Here is a 15446-nt window from a genome sequence, read left to right as displayed (position 1 = left end):
TGCTCTATTACAAGAACTAAAGCCAGATATCCCTATTGAACGTTTAGAACTGGACAGAGTACACAGAGCCCTCACAGCCAAAAAGAAAGATGAACCCCCACGTGATCACAAAATTTCATTATTACAGAACGAAAGAACAAATACTAATTGCTGCAAGAGAAAAAAAGGAACTTAATTTTCAAGGACACAATTATCAAATTTTTGCTGACCTATCCCAACTTACTATTACTAAAAGACGATCCATGAAACCCCAACTAATGGAACTGCAACGCCACAACATTATGTATCAATGGGGCTTCCCCTTTTCAGTCAGATTTAACTACCAAGGTACAATTTACAGAAGCAGATCAGCAGATGAACTACAACAAACCCTTTTAAAATTAAATCTGACAGAACCCACAAGCAGCAACACTCCCACACGCAGAAGAATGGCATCATCTTCACCTTCAGGCAGCACCCAGAAAATTTCAGAACAAAATGGGAATCATCATTCTCACAAAAGAGGCCGTTATGCCACATCATCCATGGACCAAGAAGATTCAATGGACTGACATCCTAATTCCTGATATCTCTTCATTTATACTAAGAGATGGTTCTCTATAAAAAACCTGTATTTACAACTGAATGTAACTGCATTCTGATAGTCACACACTGTGTGGGATCATGTTACATTCCAGTTATATTTCTTATTACTTCTGATTCATATAGCCTTAGAATATATAAGTGAAATAAGGAAATTCTTGTTTAGTTATATATTATCAGGTAATAACAATAGATTTATTACTTTTTAGGACAAATATGTTCAATAATCCAGAAGTAATGGAAGCTTTTTCTTTCTTTTCTTAAAACAAATATATTATTACCTAACTAGTTCCTAGAATTATGTTTTTGTTTATTCTAATCTGAAGCAATACAGAGTTAACATATCTAAATAGTTACATATGAATAAAATATGTAATTGTTTACTCTAAAAGGGTTAAAATCCCAAAATATTTCAAACTATCTTCATCAATACCAAAGTTATTAACAGTACCTTTCTAACTGAATTATTTAGCCTAGGGCAAGACTAACCATATACAACCACCCTGGAATAAATAATTTCAACAAAAACTATATTCTGCACTCCAATTAATGAAACATCATTTTGATGTCTTTTGACATAGCACTTCTCTCCTGTAAGTGGAAGATCCGTGTACCCCCATTAGCCCTCCTCATTCTCCCAACCATATTATGTGGGAGTGTGACGAAGGCACTTATTCTCCTGAGAGAGATATTTATTCTCTTTCACGGGTAAATTGTGATTACTTGCAAAAAATAATTTATACAAGGTATCATCTAATCTCATATGTTTTTTGTTTACTCTTTACTCCAGAATTCACTGGTTTCTTTTCTATCTATTCATCTCTTCAGACCACACAGGTTGATCTGCGCAGTCAGCTCTGCATAACAAAAAGTAAGTCAAAACTATCTGATCTATTGGCATGGCACCACTGAATATACTTTCCCTGAATGTTCAGGGAATAAATGTCCCTCAAAAAAGGACCAAAGCCTTCCGTACTTTCCATAACAAGAAGGCTCACATAGTATGCCTCCAAGAAACACACTTCACCAAAGATTCTACTCCAAAATATATTTCTCCTTTTTATCAACAAATTTACACGGCTTCTGCCTGTACCAAGCAAAGGGGAACTCTAATTGCATTTCACCGATCCACACCATTCACCTTATCATCAGAAATTAAAGACCCAGAAGGTAGATACCTGATACTCATGGGTTATATAATGGATACAGCAATCACGGTGATTTCCTACTACGCTCCTAACAAACAACCTACACCATTCCTCTCACATATATTACAAGTGATTAATACACACAAAATAGGAACAGTGATAATGTGTGGGGATTCGAACCAGGTCCTCCTCCCATTTCTAGATAAATCACCTTTTACACCATCCAAAATAACCTCTAGATTACCTTTTTTTCAACTTCTTTCCAAATACAATCTGGTAGATTCATGGAGAGAAAGTAACCCAATGAAAAAGAAATTCACTTATTTCTCGCACCCTCATCAAACCTTCACCAGAATAGATCATATTTTTCTAACAATAGGAATGATACCAGAAATTATTGCATCAGATATAATTCCGATTCCGTGGTCTGACCATAATGCAGTATACACTACTATAGCCTCAGCCATACCAAAAGCGCATGACCCAACGTGGTACTTACCGGACATAATGCTCAAACACCCACTACATCAGATGGCCATTGAACAAGCTTTAAAGGAATACATATCAATTAATAATACAACAGACATCTCCCCAATAACACTGTGGGAAGCTCATAAGCCTGTCTTGCGTGGTACAATACAAAGACAAATGGCACTATTTAAACGGGAACGCAAAAATCTAGCAAAAAAACTAGAACTCAATTTTAATGCAGCCTACATATCATTTCAAGATAATCCATCTCAGAGTACAAAATCTCATCTGGAAAAATCTAGATTGGAATACGATCTATTTCTCACTGAGTCAGTTGATAAATCCCTCAAACGCTCCAAACACAATTTCTACATGAATACAAACAAACCAGGTACATATTTGGCTCGGGCATTAAATTCAACTAACAAATCTTTCAAACCAATACGTTTGAAATTATCAAAAAATGTTTACACTTGTAATCCAGTTAAAATAGTCCATAAATTTCACTCACATCTCGCAACTTTATACAAGACAAACAATGAATTTAATCCTACAGAGGCTGAATCCTTCTTCTCAAAAATAACCTTACCTGAGTTATCTCAGAATCAAAAAAGCAGTTTGGATGAGCCTATAACTATAGATGAAGTTGCTAACGCCATAAAAGACCTAAAACTTAACAAAAGACCAGGCCCAGACGGCTACTCGGCTTTATACTATAAAACATTCTCAGAAATACTCTCTCCCATTCTCACTGAAACTTTTAACAAACTTCTAGATGGACATTCTTTTCGGCAAGAAACACTAATGGCAATTGTTTGTATGATCCCAAAACCCCTTTCTGATGATACTTCCTGTGTGAATTATCGGCCTATCTCTCTGTTAAACCTCGATATTAAATTATTAGCAAAAATAATAGCAAAACGCCTCAATAGCATTATAGGAAAATTAATACATAGAGATCAAGTAGGCTTCATGCCAAATAGACAGGCAGGCGATAATATACGCAGGGCAGTGTTATTGGCACATATTGCTAAAAAACGGAAAATCCCTTTATGTTTTCTATCTCTCGATATTAAGAGGGCATTTGACACAGTATCCTGGCAATATATGCAATATTCATTACAAAAATGGGGTTTTGGACCCCACTTTTTAACATGGATCAAAGCATTATATAATAAACCCAAAGCCTATATAAAATATGCTGGATACAAATCTGAAGCCTTTAATATCGAAAGAGGTACCCGACAGGGTTGTTCATTATCTCCCTTATTATTTGCCCTTATACTCGAACCCATGGCCCAATACATCAGAACAAACCAAACTATAACTGGCATTGAAGTAGGAGGTATTACACACAAATTATGTATATTTGCAGACGATATATTACTTTTTCTATCATCACCACAGGTCTCTGGTCCTAACTTAATACCAGCTCTTGATGGATTTGCAGCCCTATCCGGCCTTATGATTAATCCTAAGAAATGCCTAGTGCTTAATATTTCACTCACAAACATGGAATTGATCCCGGCTAGGGCTGCACTCCCATTCACATGGGCAGAAAAATCAATCCCATATCTTGGAATTCATTTAACAGCATCTCATTCTGACTTATTCTCAACCAATTATCCTCCTGTATTAAGACAGATCACAAATCTAATAAAACAATGGTCGCAACTTCCTTTATCCTGGATGGGGAAGATTAATGCAATCAAAATGACTATTCTACCCAAATTGCTTTATCTATTCAGAGTCCTCCCTATTCCAATTCCTTCCTATTTTTTGAGAATAGTACAAAAAAGAGCAACTTCGTTTATATGGGGCTCTTCTAAACCACGTATACCTATACACACACTACATCTTCCCAAAAATAAAGGAGGCCTGGGATACCCTAATTTTACTAACTACTACAGAGCAGCACATTTGGCCAGTCTGTCCAAATACCATGCAAAACAGGAAATCCCATTATGGGTATTTATAGAGGCTTCAGAAAATGACCCTCTATTAATATCAAATTTATTATGGCTTGATCCTAAAGACCGCTTTAAAATTCATAATCCCATAACTAAACACTTCTTATCTCTCTGGGATAAACTAAAAACCAAATATCAGTTACAATCTCCACACAATCCTCTCCTTTCTTTTATCAGAAATCCGGCCTTTTATCCGGCATGGATCTACCCAAATTCTTTTAAAGCTTGGACAACATCAGGCATTCAGACACTAAATGACTTCATAGCATCTAAATCATTCCTTTCATTCCCATCGCTTAGAGAAAAATATGATCTACCAAACTCTGAGATATTTAGATATCTCCAAATCAAAAATTTCTATACACCATTCCTAAAGGGGGATACACCATTATCCCAATTATCCATTTTTGAATCAATCTGTACAAAAGATCCATTTGCTAAAGGTACAATTTCATCACTTTATAATCAATTATATGGAGTAGCAAATCTTAATAGACCCTCTTACGTTCAGAGGTGGGAGGAGGACCTGGGACGAACTTTAGAAGACACGGACTGGTCTAACATATGGCTCACATCTAAGTCATCTTCACCCAACATCTTAGCACTGGAGACAAATTATAAAGTCCTAACTCGCTGGTACCTTGTACCCGCTAGAGTGGCAAAATATTCACCTAATACCTCAGCTCTTTGTTTTCGAGGATGCCCAGAAATAGGCACATATTTACACATATGGTGGACGTGCCCAGTAATCCAAACCTTCTGGAAGGAAGTCTTCGTGATTGCATCTAAAATATTTAAAAAAATAATACAACCAGATCCATATTTAACTTTACTTAATCTAAAACCGGAATGGTTAACACTCTCTCAATTCAAACTTATGATCCAACTAATAACGGCTGCAAAACAAACAGTGGCCAAGGCATGGAAATCTCCTACATTGGTACTAGCAGAAACAATTCACAGAATGAATAATACAATGTCCCATGCTAAGATGGTAGCCATCGATCAAAATCAAATTCCAAAATTTGAAAAACTTTGGCATCCTTAGATAAAACAACAGTTCCTGTCAAACTTCAATGACTCTGTCCTGTTGCCATGGTAACAGATTAAATGACTTACAGAGACACCCATTCTAAGGCTTCAAAGAGAACTAAAAAGAATAATAAACTGACGAGCGGGACAACCTTGTAGACCATACCTCTACCTTTCAACCCTTTTTCTTCTTTGTCTTTCCTTTTCTCCACCTTACGATTAAAGCTCATTATCAGAATTTATTTGACCTATATACACTCTATTTGTAAACAATATGTATAGTGGGTATAAATCATTTAAATACCTACAAAAGTAACTAAGGAAATGATATATATCTTTAATTTAGGTTTACGTGAACCCAATGTTTAATATTTGAAATTTCATGATATTTACCTATATAAACCCTACTGTAAAACAATGAGCTTACTTTATAGATCCTTGTAAACTTACTTTATGTATCTTTATAACATTGTATACTCAATAAACTTCTTTTGACAAGGAAACATATAGTGTCACTTTGTTCCACTATTTATACCTTTGTCTATAAGGGTTGTTTAGGTTTTATTTACTGTCTCTAGGCACGTTAAAATTTTTTTTGTTTAATGTATATAGCGCTACACTTTTTTATTTCTATATTGAACTCCAACCTAAGTCTATACAGTAGGTGTGTTAGCTGCTAATCGGTATATACATTTGTGTAATTTCTGGCGCAGCGCTGTACTTACTTTTACATCTCCGAATTAGACATTTGTAGAAAAGGGAGGGCAACGATGTGCAGGGAGAGAGGGGGCTGTGCTAAGGAATCAATTTTTTACTGGAATAGTCAAATTTTTAGCAAGTTTAAAGGCACATAGCAAGTGAATAAAATCATTTATGAAAAGGAAAACACTGCAAATGATTATTTAAAAAATGTTGGTGCCAAGTAGTTAAAGCGGAACTAAACCCATTGATTTAACAGTTAAAAAAAACAGTTACATTCCAGGCATGCTGGGAATGCTACCTGTCATTATTGCCTGTGCTCTTAACGGAACTGTCAAACCACCAAATGGCTGGAGTCATAACTGATCACATGTACAGCATCATGCCAGTTGCAGGTCAAACAGAGGCAAAGATGGCAGCTTCCTTGGCTGATAAGGATAGGAGGGTTTAGTCCCACTTTACCCACTTATGTACCAATGTACATATATAAACGGCAGATCGTCAGCCCTCTATTTACCCAGTGTTATTTATGAACAGCACTGGATAAATAGCCATCAGGTGGCTGATCCACCTAATGATCACTGTGTACCCAGCTGATCTAAGCAGCTGGGTACTATGTGATCGCTGTGATTGGTCATCACAGGGATCACATGGTATTGTTTACTGTGCTGATCCCTCCCCTTCCCGTTACAACAGTGAAAGAAGAGGGATTAATACCTTTAAATGGGCACAGGATGATCATCGATCAGAAGCTGCAGCTGCTGATCCTTTATATCTGTTGCAGTGGCACAGAATATTTTTTTAACCCCTTCATGCCCCCCACTCTCCTACACATTCTGTCTCTAATGCTGCCTCTATGTGACCAGTATATTAACCCTTTCCCCTCCCTTCCCTGGTCCAACTGAACATTAAACTTTTCAACTCTATGATGCCGCTGTATGTGAACAGTGCTTTAACCCCTCCACCTCCTGCTCACTCTGTTTATGACCTGTACATGTTATCTATCTATTGCACCATTCCCCAGCCTTGTGTTTAACCCCCTCAGTACTGTTTCTTAATTTCCAAGAAATTGGGGCAAAAAAATGAGATCACCTCAGGGTGTCTACTTTTCAAAAATGGTCATTTTGGGGGGTTTCATACTGTTCTGGAGTTTTATCTTAACAGAAAGTAAGGGAAAAGTTTTTCCAAACTTTTTGGTCTTTTTCTTTTTTATAATTTAAAAATTAAAAACAGCAGTTTTTAAATACCACCAAAAAGAAAAAGCCATCTGTCTCAAAAAATTTATGTAAAATGTATTGGGGTGCTAAACAACACAGAGCTCTGTGCAGAGGGAGCGATCTGTCAGTTTTACTAGATCTAGTAGTAAAAGCAGCACACTTTACACATTGTTGGGCACATATTTAACCCCTTGATTGCCCTAGACGTTAACGCCTTTCCAGCCAGTGTCAGTGCTTTTATTTACCACTACTATTCCTTTATATTGGCTTTTGAAGTTTACAAATGCAGCAAGTTAGAAATTGGATGAAAGGTTTAGCACTTGGAAACACTTTTGAAAGATAAATAGTGCATTTTATATACAACTATATAAACCACACCAAAATGAGGGACAAATTAGTATGAAAGAGGAACAGAGGGACTTTGTTCCAAATCAGGGACAGTCCCTCAATATTAGGGACAGTTTGAAGCTATGTTAGTGTCACTGGTGACGTCAGTGACAGTCAGTTCTCCCCAAGCGTCAGTTAGTGTCAGATTGTCCGCCGCACTATTGCAGTCCCATTTCAAGTCGCTGATCACCGCCATTACCAGTATAAAAAAAAATTCCAGTATCAATACAATAGTTTGTAGACGCTATAACTTTCATGCAAACCAATCAATATACACTTATTGTGATTTTTTTAATTAAAAACATGTATCAGGATACATTTTGGCCAAAATGTATGAAGAAATTTGATTTTATTGGATATGTTTTATAGCAGAAAAAGTTAAAGATATTCTTTTTTTGTTTCCAAATGTTCATTTATATCGCAAAAATGTAAAAACCCGGTGGTGATCAAATACCACCAAAAGAAAGCTCTATTTGTGTGATCAATTTGATTTGGGTATAGTATTGCATGACCGTGCAATTACCAGTTAAAGTAGCACAGTGCTGAATAGAAAAAATGGCCTGGTCATGTAAAGAGTAAAATCTTTTGCAGCTGAACTGGTTAACAGAAAGTAAGTTTTTTCCAAACTTTTTGGTCTTTTTTCCTTTTTTATAGTATTAAAAAAAATCAGTTATTAAATACCACTAAAAAAAAGCCATCTGTCTCAAAAAACTGATGTCAAATTAATTGAGGTACAGCTTCACCTGACGGCATATTTGTCAGTCAAACTATCACAATGCTGAAAACTGACTATGATGGGATATTACAGGCTGGTACTCAAGTAGTTAAAGAAAGAGTGGTAGAAGCTACTACTGTTTAATATGATCTATAGTTACAAATGTATGCATAATGCAAAATGATGGCCGCAAAGTGGTTACGTTTTCCTGACTGGGCTTCATATGACGTCCAGCAGGATAAGCCGCTCACGCACGCCCGTGGGGGCGCACGGCGCGGCGATTGGTGGTACGGTGTGTCGCTCTGACACACCGCATCTCCTATCTTGGTAAAGACCCTATGACGTAAGCTCTTTACCATGTGATCAGCTGTCACAGAAGGTCACATCGTAACCAGGAAGTGCCGATTATCGGCTTTTCCGCTATTCGTGCTGACAAGGCACGGGTATAGGAGAACCGATCAGAGACTCTCCTGACGGGGGGGGGGGGGGTCTGATAATCAGCGCATTGATTATCAGTGCAGACCCACCAGGGATGCCCACTAGAGTTGCCCACCCATGCCCATCAAGGATGCCAATCAAAGCCCATAAGAGATGCCAATCTGTGACCATCAGTAATGCCTGTCAGTGCCATCTATCAGTGCCCATCATTGCCGCCTATCAGTGCACATCAGTGCCACCTATAAATGCCCATCAATGCCGCCTATCAGTGCCCATCAGTGCTGCATATTAGTGCTTCATCATCAGTGCCCATCATTGACACCTATCAGTGCCGACTCATCAGTGCCCATCAGTGACACCTCATCAGTGCCGACTCATCAGTGCCCATCAGTGACACCTCATCAGTGCCCATCAGTGACACCTCATCAGTGCCGACTCATCAGTGCCCATCAGTGACACCTCATCAGTGCCGACTCATCAGTGCCCAGCAGTGACACCTCATCAGTGCCGACTCATCAATGCCCACCAGTGACACCTCATCAGTGCCGACTCATCAGTGCCCATCAGTGACACCTCATCAGTGCCCATCAGTGACACCTCATCAGTGCCGACTCATCAGTGCCCATCAGTGACACCTCATCAGTGCCGACTCATCAGTGCCCAGCAGTGACACCTCATCAGTGCCGACTCATCAATGCCCACCAGTGACACCTCATCAGTGCCGACTCATCAGTGCCCATCAGTGACACCTCATCAGTGCCCACCAGTGACACCTCATCAGTGCCGACTCATCAGTGCCCATCAGTGACACCTCATCAGTGCCCACCAGTGACACCTCATCAGTGCCGACTCATCAGTTCCCATCAGTGACACCTCATCAGTGCCGACTCATCAGTGCCCATCAGTGACACCTCATCAGTGCCGACTCATCAGTGCCCACCAGTGAAGGAGAAAACGTACTTATTTACAAAATTTTTATAACAGTAACGAAAAAAAACTTTTTTTTTTTTTTTCAAAATTTTCGGTCTTTTTTTATTTGTTTACCAAAAAAATAAAAACCCAGTTGTGATCAAATACCACCAAAAGAAAGCTGGGAAAAAATGATACCAATTTCGTTTGGGTACAGCGTTGCATGACTGCGCATTTGTCATTCAAAGCATGACAGTGCTGAAAGCTGAAAATTGACCTGGACAGGAAGAAGGTGAAAGCGTCTGGTACTGAAGTGGTTATAATAATTGATTTGTGGTAGTAGGTAACGAACAGCCTTTCCAGGGACACACTGTAGCATCCATAGCACAACCATGCAGTGGTTAATGTCCGGAGGGATGCCGGGGATGTGTGTCTCTCAGAACCCAGAGAAGGCTGGTCAGAGCTCGAGGTGGGAGGTGTTTGCGCAGCGCTTGGTAGAAGGTGATTGGGCAGAGCTCAGGATGGGCGGTGTTTGGTCAGAGCTCGGTTGTAGATGATTGGTCGGAGCTCAGGATGGGCGGTGTCTGAGTAGAGCTCGGTGGGAGGTGGCGGGCAGCGAGTATGAGATCACAGGGCCTTATGTGAGAGGCCCGCTGTGCTCCTCATTTCCCCGAGCTTCCAATGAGAGAGCTCGGAGCCGGATGCCATCACAGCCCGAGTGACATCATCAGCACACTCCAGCTGCTGGCTGTGCGAGGAAACTTTCAATGAGCACATCTCTCCCGCTGTCCTGCCGTCATGTCCTGAGCTCCGCGCCTTCCTCCAGGCTGGGATCTGAGCGCACTCATACCACTTCATAATCGTTTCCTTCCATTGCTCCTCTCTACACACCATGGGATTGCCTCCGCTGGAGTTCACTGATTGCTACCTGGATAGTCCTCAGTTCAGGGAGAGGCTAAAATCCCATGAGACCGAGCTGGACAAGACCAACAAGTTCATTAAAGAGCTCATCAAGGATGGCAAGTCACTGGTGGCAGCACATAAGAGTAAGTGTGGGTATGGAGGGAGGGTACAGTGCCCATGTGGGGGGATTGGGGATTATCATTATGGATGGGCAGGTGTGAGAACTAAACCATGGCGCCAGGTCACATCAGTGCAGGCTGTGTGACGTCATAGGATCACTACATAATATTATACTGCATGTCTTTTCCATCACTGCAGGGATGACACTCCACAACACAGCCTGATACACCTGTCTTATGGAGGGTGACACTGTGTCCCGTCCTATGGAGGGTGACACTGTGTCCCGTCCTATGGAGGGTGACACTGTGTCCCGTCCTATGGAGGGTGACACTGTGTCCCGTCCTATGGAGGGTGACACTGTGCTGTGGTCACATCACTGGGTCCCGTCCTATGGAGGGTGACACTGTGTCCCGTCCTATGGAGGGTGACACTGTGCTGTGGTCACATCACTGGGTCCCGTCCTATGGAGGGGGACACTGGGTCCCGTCCTATGGAGGGTGACACTGTGCTGTGGTCACATCACTGGGTCCCGTCCTATGGAGGGGGACACTGGGTCCCGTCCTATGGAGGGGGACACTGGGTCCCGTCCTATGGAGGGGGACACTGTGCTGTGGTCACATCACCAGGTCCCGTCCTATGGAGACTGACACTGTGCTGTGGTCACATCACTGGGTCCCGTCCTATGGAGGGTGACACTGTGCTGTGGTCACATCACTGGGTCCCGTCCTATGGAGGGTGACACTATGTCCCGTCCTATGGAGACTGACACTGTGCTGTGGTCACATCACTGGGTCCCGTCCTATGGAGGGTGACACTATGTCCCGTCCTATGGAGACTGACACTGTGCTGTGGTCACATCACTGGGTCCCGTCCTATGGAGGGTGACACTATGTCCCGTCCTATGGAGACTGACACTGTGCTGTGGTCACATCACTGGGTCCCGTCCTATGGAGGGTGACACTATGTCCCGTCCTATGGAGACTGACACTGTGCTGTGGTCACATCACTGGGTCCCGTCCTATGGAGGGGGACACTGGGTCCCGTCCTATGGAGGGGGACACTGTGCTGTGGTCACATCACCGGGTCCCGTCCTATGGAGACTGGCACTGTGCTGTGGTCACATCACTGGGTCCCGTCCTATGGAGGGTGACACTGTGTCCCCTCCTATGGAGGGTGACACTGTGCTGTGGTCACATCACTGTCCCGCCCTATGGAGGGTGACGCTGTGTCCCGCCCTATGGAGGGTGACGCTGTGTCCCGCCCTATGGAGGGTGACACTGTGCTGTAGTCACATCACTGGGTCCCGCCCTGTGGAGGGTGACACTGTGCTGTGGTCACATCACTGGGTCCCGCCCTGTGGAGGGTGACACTGGGTCCCGCCCTGTGGAGGGTGACACTGGGTCCCGCCCTGTGGAGGGTGACACTGGGTCCCGCCCTGTGGAGGGTGACACTGTGCTGTGGTCACATCACTGGGTCCCATCCTATGGAGGATGACGCTGTGCTGTAGTGATATACAGTCACTGATTGCTGTATACTGTAGTCCTTTCCTGTGCAGGATTACAGTGTGCTGTAGTCAGATGATTGTTGTGCACTGTAGACCCGCCCTTTTTCAAGGTAACAGTGTGCTGCAGTCCTGGAACTGATTGCTGTGTGCTGCAGTCCTGGAACTGATTGCTGTATGCTGCAGTCCTGGAACTGATTGCTGTATACTGCAGTCCTGGAACTGATTGCTGTATACTGCAGTCCTGGAACTGATTGCTGTATGCTGCAGTCCTGGAACTGATTGCTGTATGCTGCAGTCCTGGAACTGATTGCTGTATGCTGCAGTCCTGGAACTGATTGCTGTATACTGCAGTCCTGGAACTGATTGCTGTATACTGCAGTCCTGGAACTGATTGCTGTATACTGCAGTCCTGGAACTGATTGCTGTATACTGCAGTCCTGGAACTGATTGCTGTATACTGCAGTCCTGGCTAATGCAGGGATATAGTGTGCAGTAGCCAGATAAGTGCTTGCTAATCACTGTAGTCCTGTCATGTGTAGGTGTACAGTGTGTTGTAGTCATATACAGTAACGGATTGCTGTATACTGTAGTAATTTCCTGTGCAAGATTACAGTGTGCTGTAGCTAAATGATCAATATGCAGTGTAGTTCTATCCATTGCAGCATAACCGTGATCTGCAGCCATATAGCTAATTGCTTTGTACTGTAGTCTTTCTTGTGCAGCATTATAGTGTGCTGTACTCAGATAAATGATCAAGGTGTACTGTTGTCTTTTCCTATGTAGGATAACAGTGTGCTGTAGTCTTATAACTGATTGCTGTATCTTGCAGTCCTGTCATGTGTGGGCTTGCAGTGTGCTTTGGTCAGATAACTAATTGCTGTGCACTGTAGTCCTGTTCTGTACAGGGTAGAGTTTGTTGCAGTTATTTTGCTGATGCCGTGCACTGTAGTCCTGTCCTGTGCAAGGTTATAGTGTGCTGTAGTCCTGTAACTGTCCAATGCAAACTTAGTGTGCTATAGTCAGATAACTGATTGCTGGTACTGTAGTCCTGTCCTGTGCAGGGTTACATTATGTTGTAGTCATACAACTGATTGCTGTATAATGTTGTCATTTCATGTGCAGTAGTCAAATAGTTACTGTATACTGTACTCTTTTTTTTGTGCTGTAGTCCTATAACTGATTGCTCTATACTATAGTCCTGTTCCGTTCAGGCTTATATAATGTGCTATAGTCATATAAATAAGTGCTGTGTGGTCCTGTCCTTTTGTAGGCGTACAGTGTGTTGTAGTCAGACATAGGGCTTTGTACTGTACTCCTTTCCTGTGCAGGGCTACAGTGTGCTGTAGTCATATACCTGATTGCTGTAACAGGACTACAGTGTACTGTAGTCCTGTAACTGACCTATGCAATCTTACAGTGGGCTGTAGTCCATGTAACTGCCCTATGCAAACGCACAGCGTGCTGTAGTCTGATAACTGCTGTGTACTGTAGTTCTGGGGTGCTGTAGTCAGATAACTGGTGTGCACTGAGATCCTTTCCTGTTGAGGATTACACTGTTTTGTAGCAATGTAATAAATTGCTGTGTGCTGTAGTCATTTCTTTTGCATGGTTAAAATGTGCTGTAGTCTTATAACTCATTGCTGTGCGCTGTTGCTCTGTCCTGTGTAAGGTTACAGTGTGCTATATTCCTATAGTGATTACTGTGGTCCCTTTCAGTGCAGGGCTATAGTATGCTGTAGTCAAATAACTGATTGCTGTCACTGTTGTCTTTTTCCTCTTGCAGATTACAGTATGTTGTAGTCAAATAACTAATTGCTACACACTGTAGGCCTGTCTGTGCAGGATTGCAGCGTGTTGTGGTCAAGTAAATAATGGGTGTATACTGTAGTTCTGTTCTGTGCAGGGTTATAGCTTGTTGTAATCACAGAACTGATTGCTGTCTACTGTAGTGCTGTTCTCTACAAGCTTACTGGGTGCTGTATATTGTTGTCCTGTTCTATGCAGGATTACAGAGTGCTGTTGGTCATAAAACTGATTTCTGTGCACTGTTTTCCTGCCCTATGCGGGACACTGTAGTAACTGTTCTTTGCAGGGTAACAGTGTGCTGTAGTCATATCATTGATTGCTGTGTAATGTAGTCTGTTCTGGAAAGTTGTCATAAGTAATTGCTCTGTTTTTGTAGTCCTTTCCTGTGCAGGGTTTTACAGTGTGCTGTGGTAATTGATAACTGATTGCTGGGCACTGTACAGTATTTCTGTCTGACAGGATTATGGTGTGTGGTTATCATTTAGTGATTGTGTACTATAGCCTCTCCCTATACAAGGTTATAGTGTGCTGTAACTAATTGTCGTTGTAGTCTATTCCTGTGCAGGATTGCAGTGTGTTGTAGTCATATAACTGATTGCAGTTGCTGTAGTCCTTTAGTGCAAGATTACAATGTAATGTAGTCATATAACTGCTGTGCTCTGTAGTCTTCTTATACAGGGTTACATTGTGCTGTACATCGCCTGTCATACTATTGATATATACAATTTTTGCCTATACGTTTGACACTATTAACTGCTGTATGACATGTGACGGACGGCAGCAAAATGAAATGAAAATGATATAAAGCCGATTGTGATAACCGGTATCGGTTGTGTGTTCCGGAGTTATTTTGATTGGTCATTTCCTTTTTAGAGATATATTTGTGCTTTTTATCTATTGATAATTAAATCCCTTGTAACTATTGAGTTTAGTGGAGTACCTGAGCTGCACATTTGTGTTCACTACTTATTGAAGAAGTAATGGTCACCTAACTACAGCGTAATGTATGGGATTTTTTCATTACTGTGCTTTATTTATGACATTTTAGTAACTTATTCTTTCTGAATGTTTTAGCTGGATTTATCATGTTTCCATTTTATGTATTTTGAATGTAGAAGTCAGTTCACCAAGATTCACACTGGTATCACCCCAAAAGAAGACTTTGATTTCTGTATTCCTCTTCTGACAATACTAGAGCCTTATGTTGGTCCAGCAGCTTTAGCACGTTCTTAGCCAGTGACATATTTGGAGGTCTCTAACCACTGACATTCATGTATCTACATGCTTGTTCCATATCTTAGACTCAGAGTATTAAAACGGAACTCATCTCCTCTTGCTCCCTTGCTGGGGCCAACATCTTCACTTTGGTCATATTCTGGGTTCAGGATCTTCGGTCATCTTGATTGGCCAGGTTGGAATGATGTAATGCCTGTGCATGGCAGTTCATTCTTTCTGACAGTGGGTTTGCCAAGCATATACACTAAGCTGCGCATGCACAGCTAAGTGTACATTCGACCATTGTGACCAGGCAGGTACGTTTGTTTT

General features: G+C 41.7%; 1 protein-coding gene across 2 annotated transcripts in view; it reads left to right on the top strand.

Moving 5' to 3' along the window:
- Positions 1 to 10154: 10154 nt before the first annotated feature.
- Positions 10155 to 15446, top strand: part of ARHGAP26 (Rho GTPase activating protein 26) — a 744136-nt gene continuing 738844 nt past the window's right edge. For both annotated transcript variants that reach the window (XM_073620639.1, XM_073620638.1), the window contains exon 1: positions 10155 to 10614. In XM_073620639.1, the coding sequence (XP_073476740.1) occupies positions 10461 to 10614 (154 nt within the window). In that variant the 5' untranslated portion in view covers positions 10155 to 10460. The remainder of the gene's footprint in view (positions 10615 to 15446) is intronic.

Source organism: Aquarana catesbeiana, linkage group LG03 (assembly GCF_042186555.1).
Source record: "Aquarana catesbeiana isolate 2022-GZ linkage group LG03, ASM4218655v1, whole genome shotgun sequence".
NCBI lineage: Eukaryota > Metazoa > Chordata > Amphibia > Anura > Ranidae > Aquarana > Aquarana catesbeiana.
Note: the sequence above shows the minus strand (reverse complement) of the source record. Positions and strands in the feature narration are given on the sequence as shown.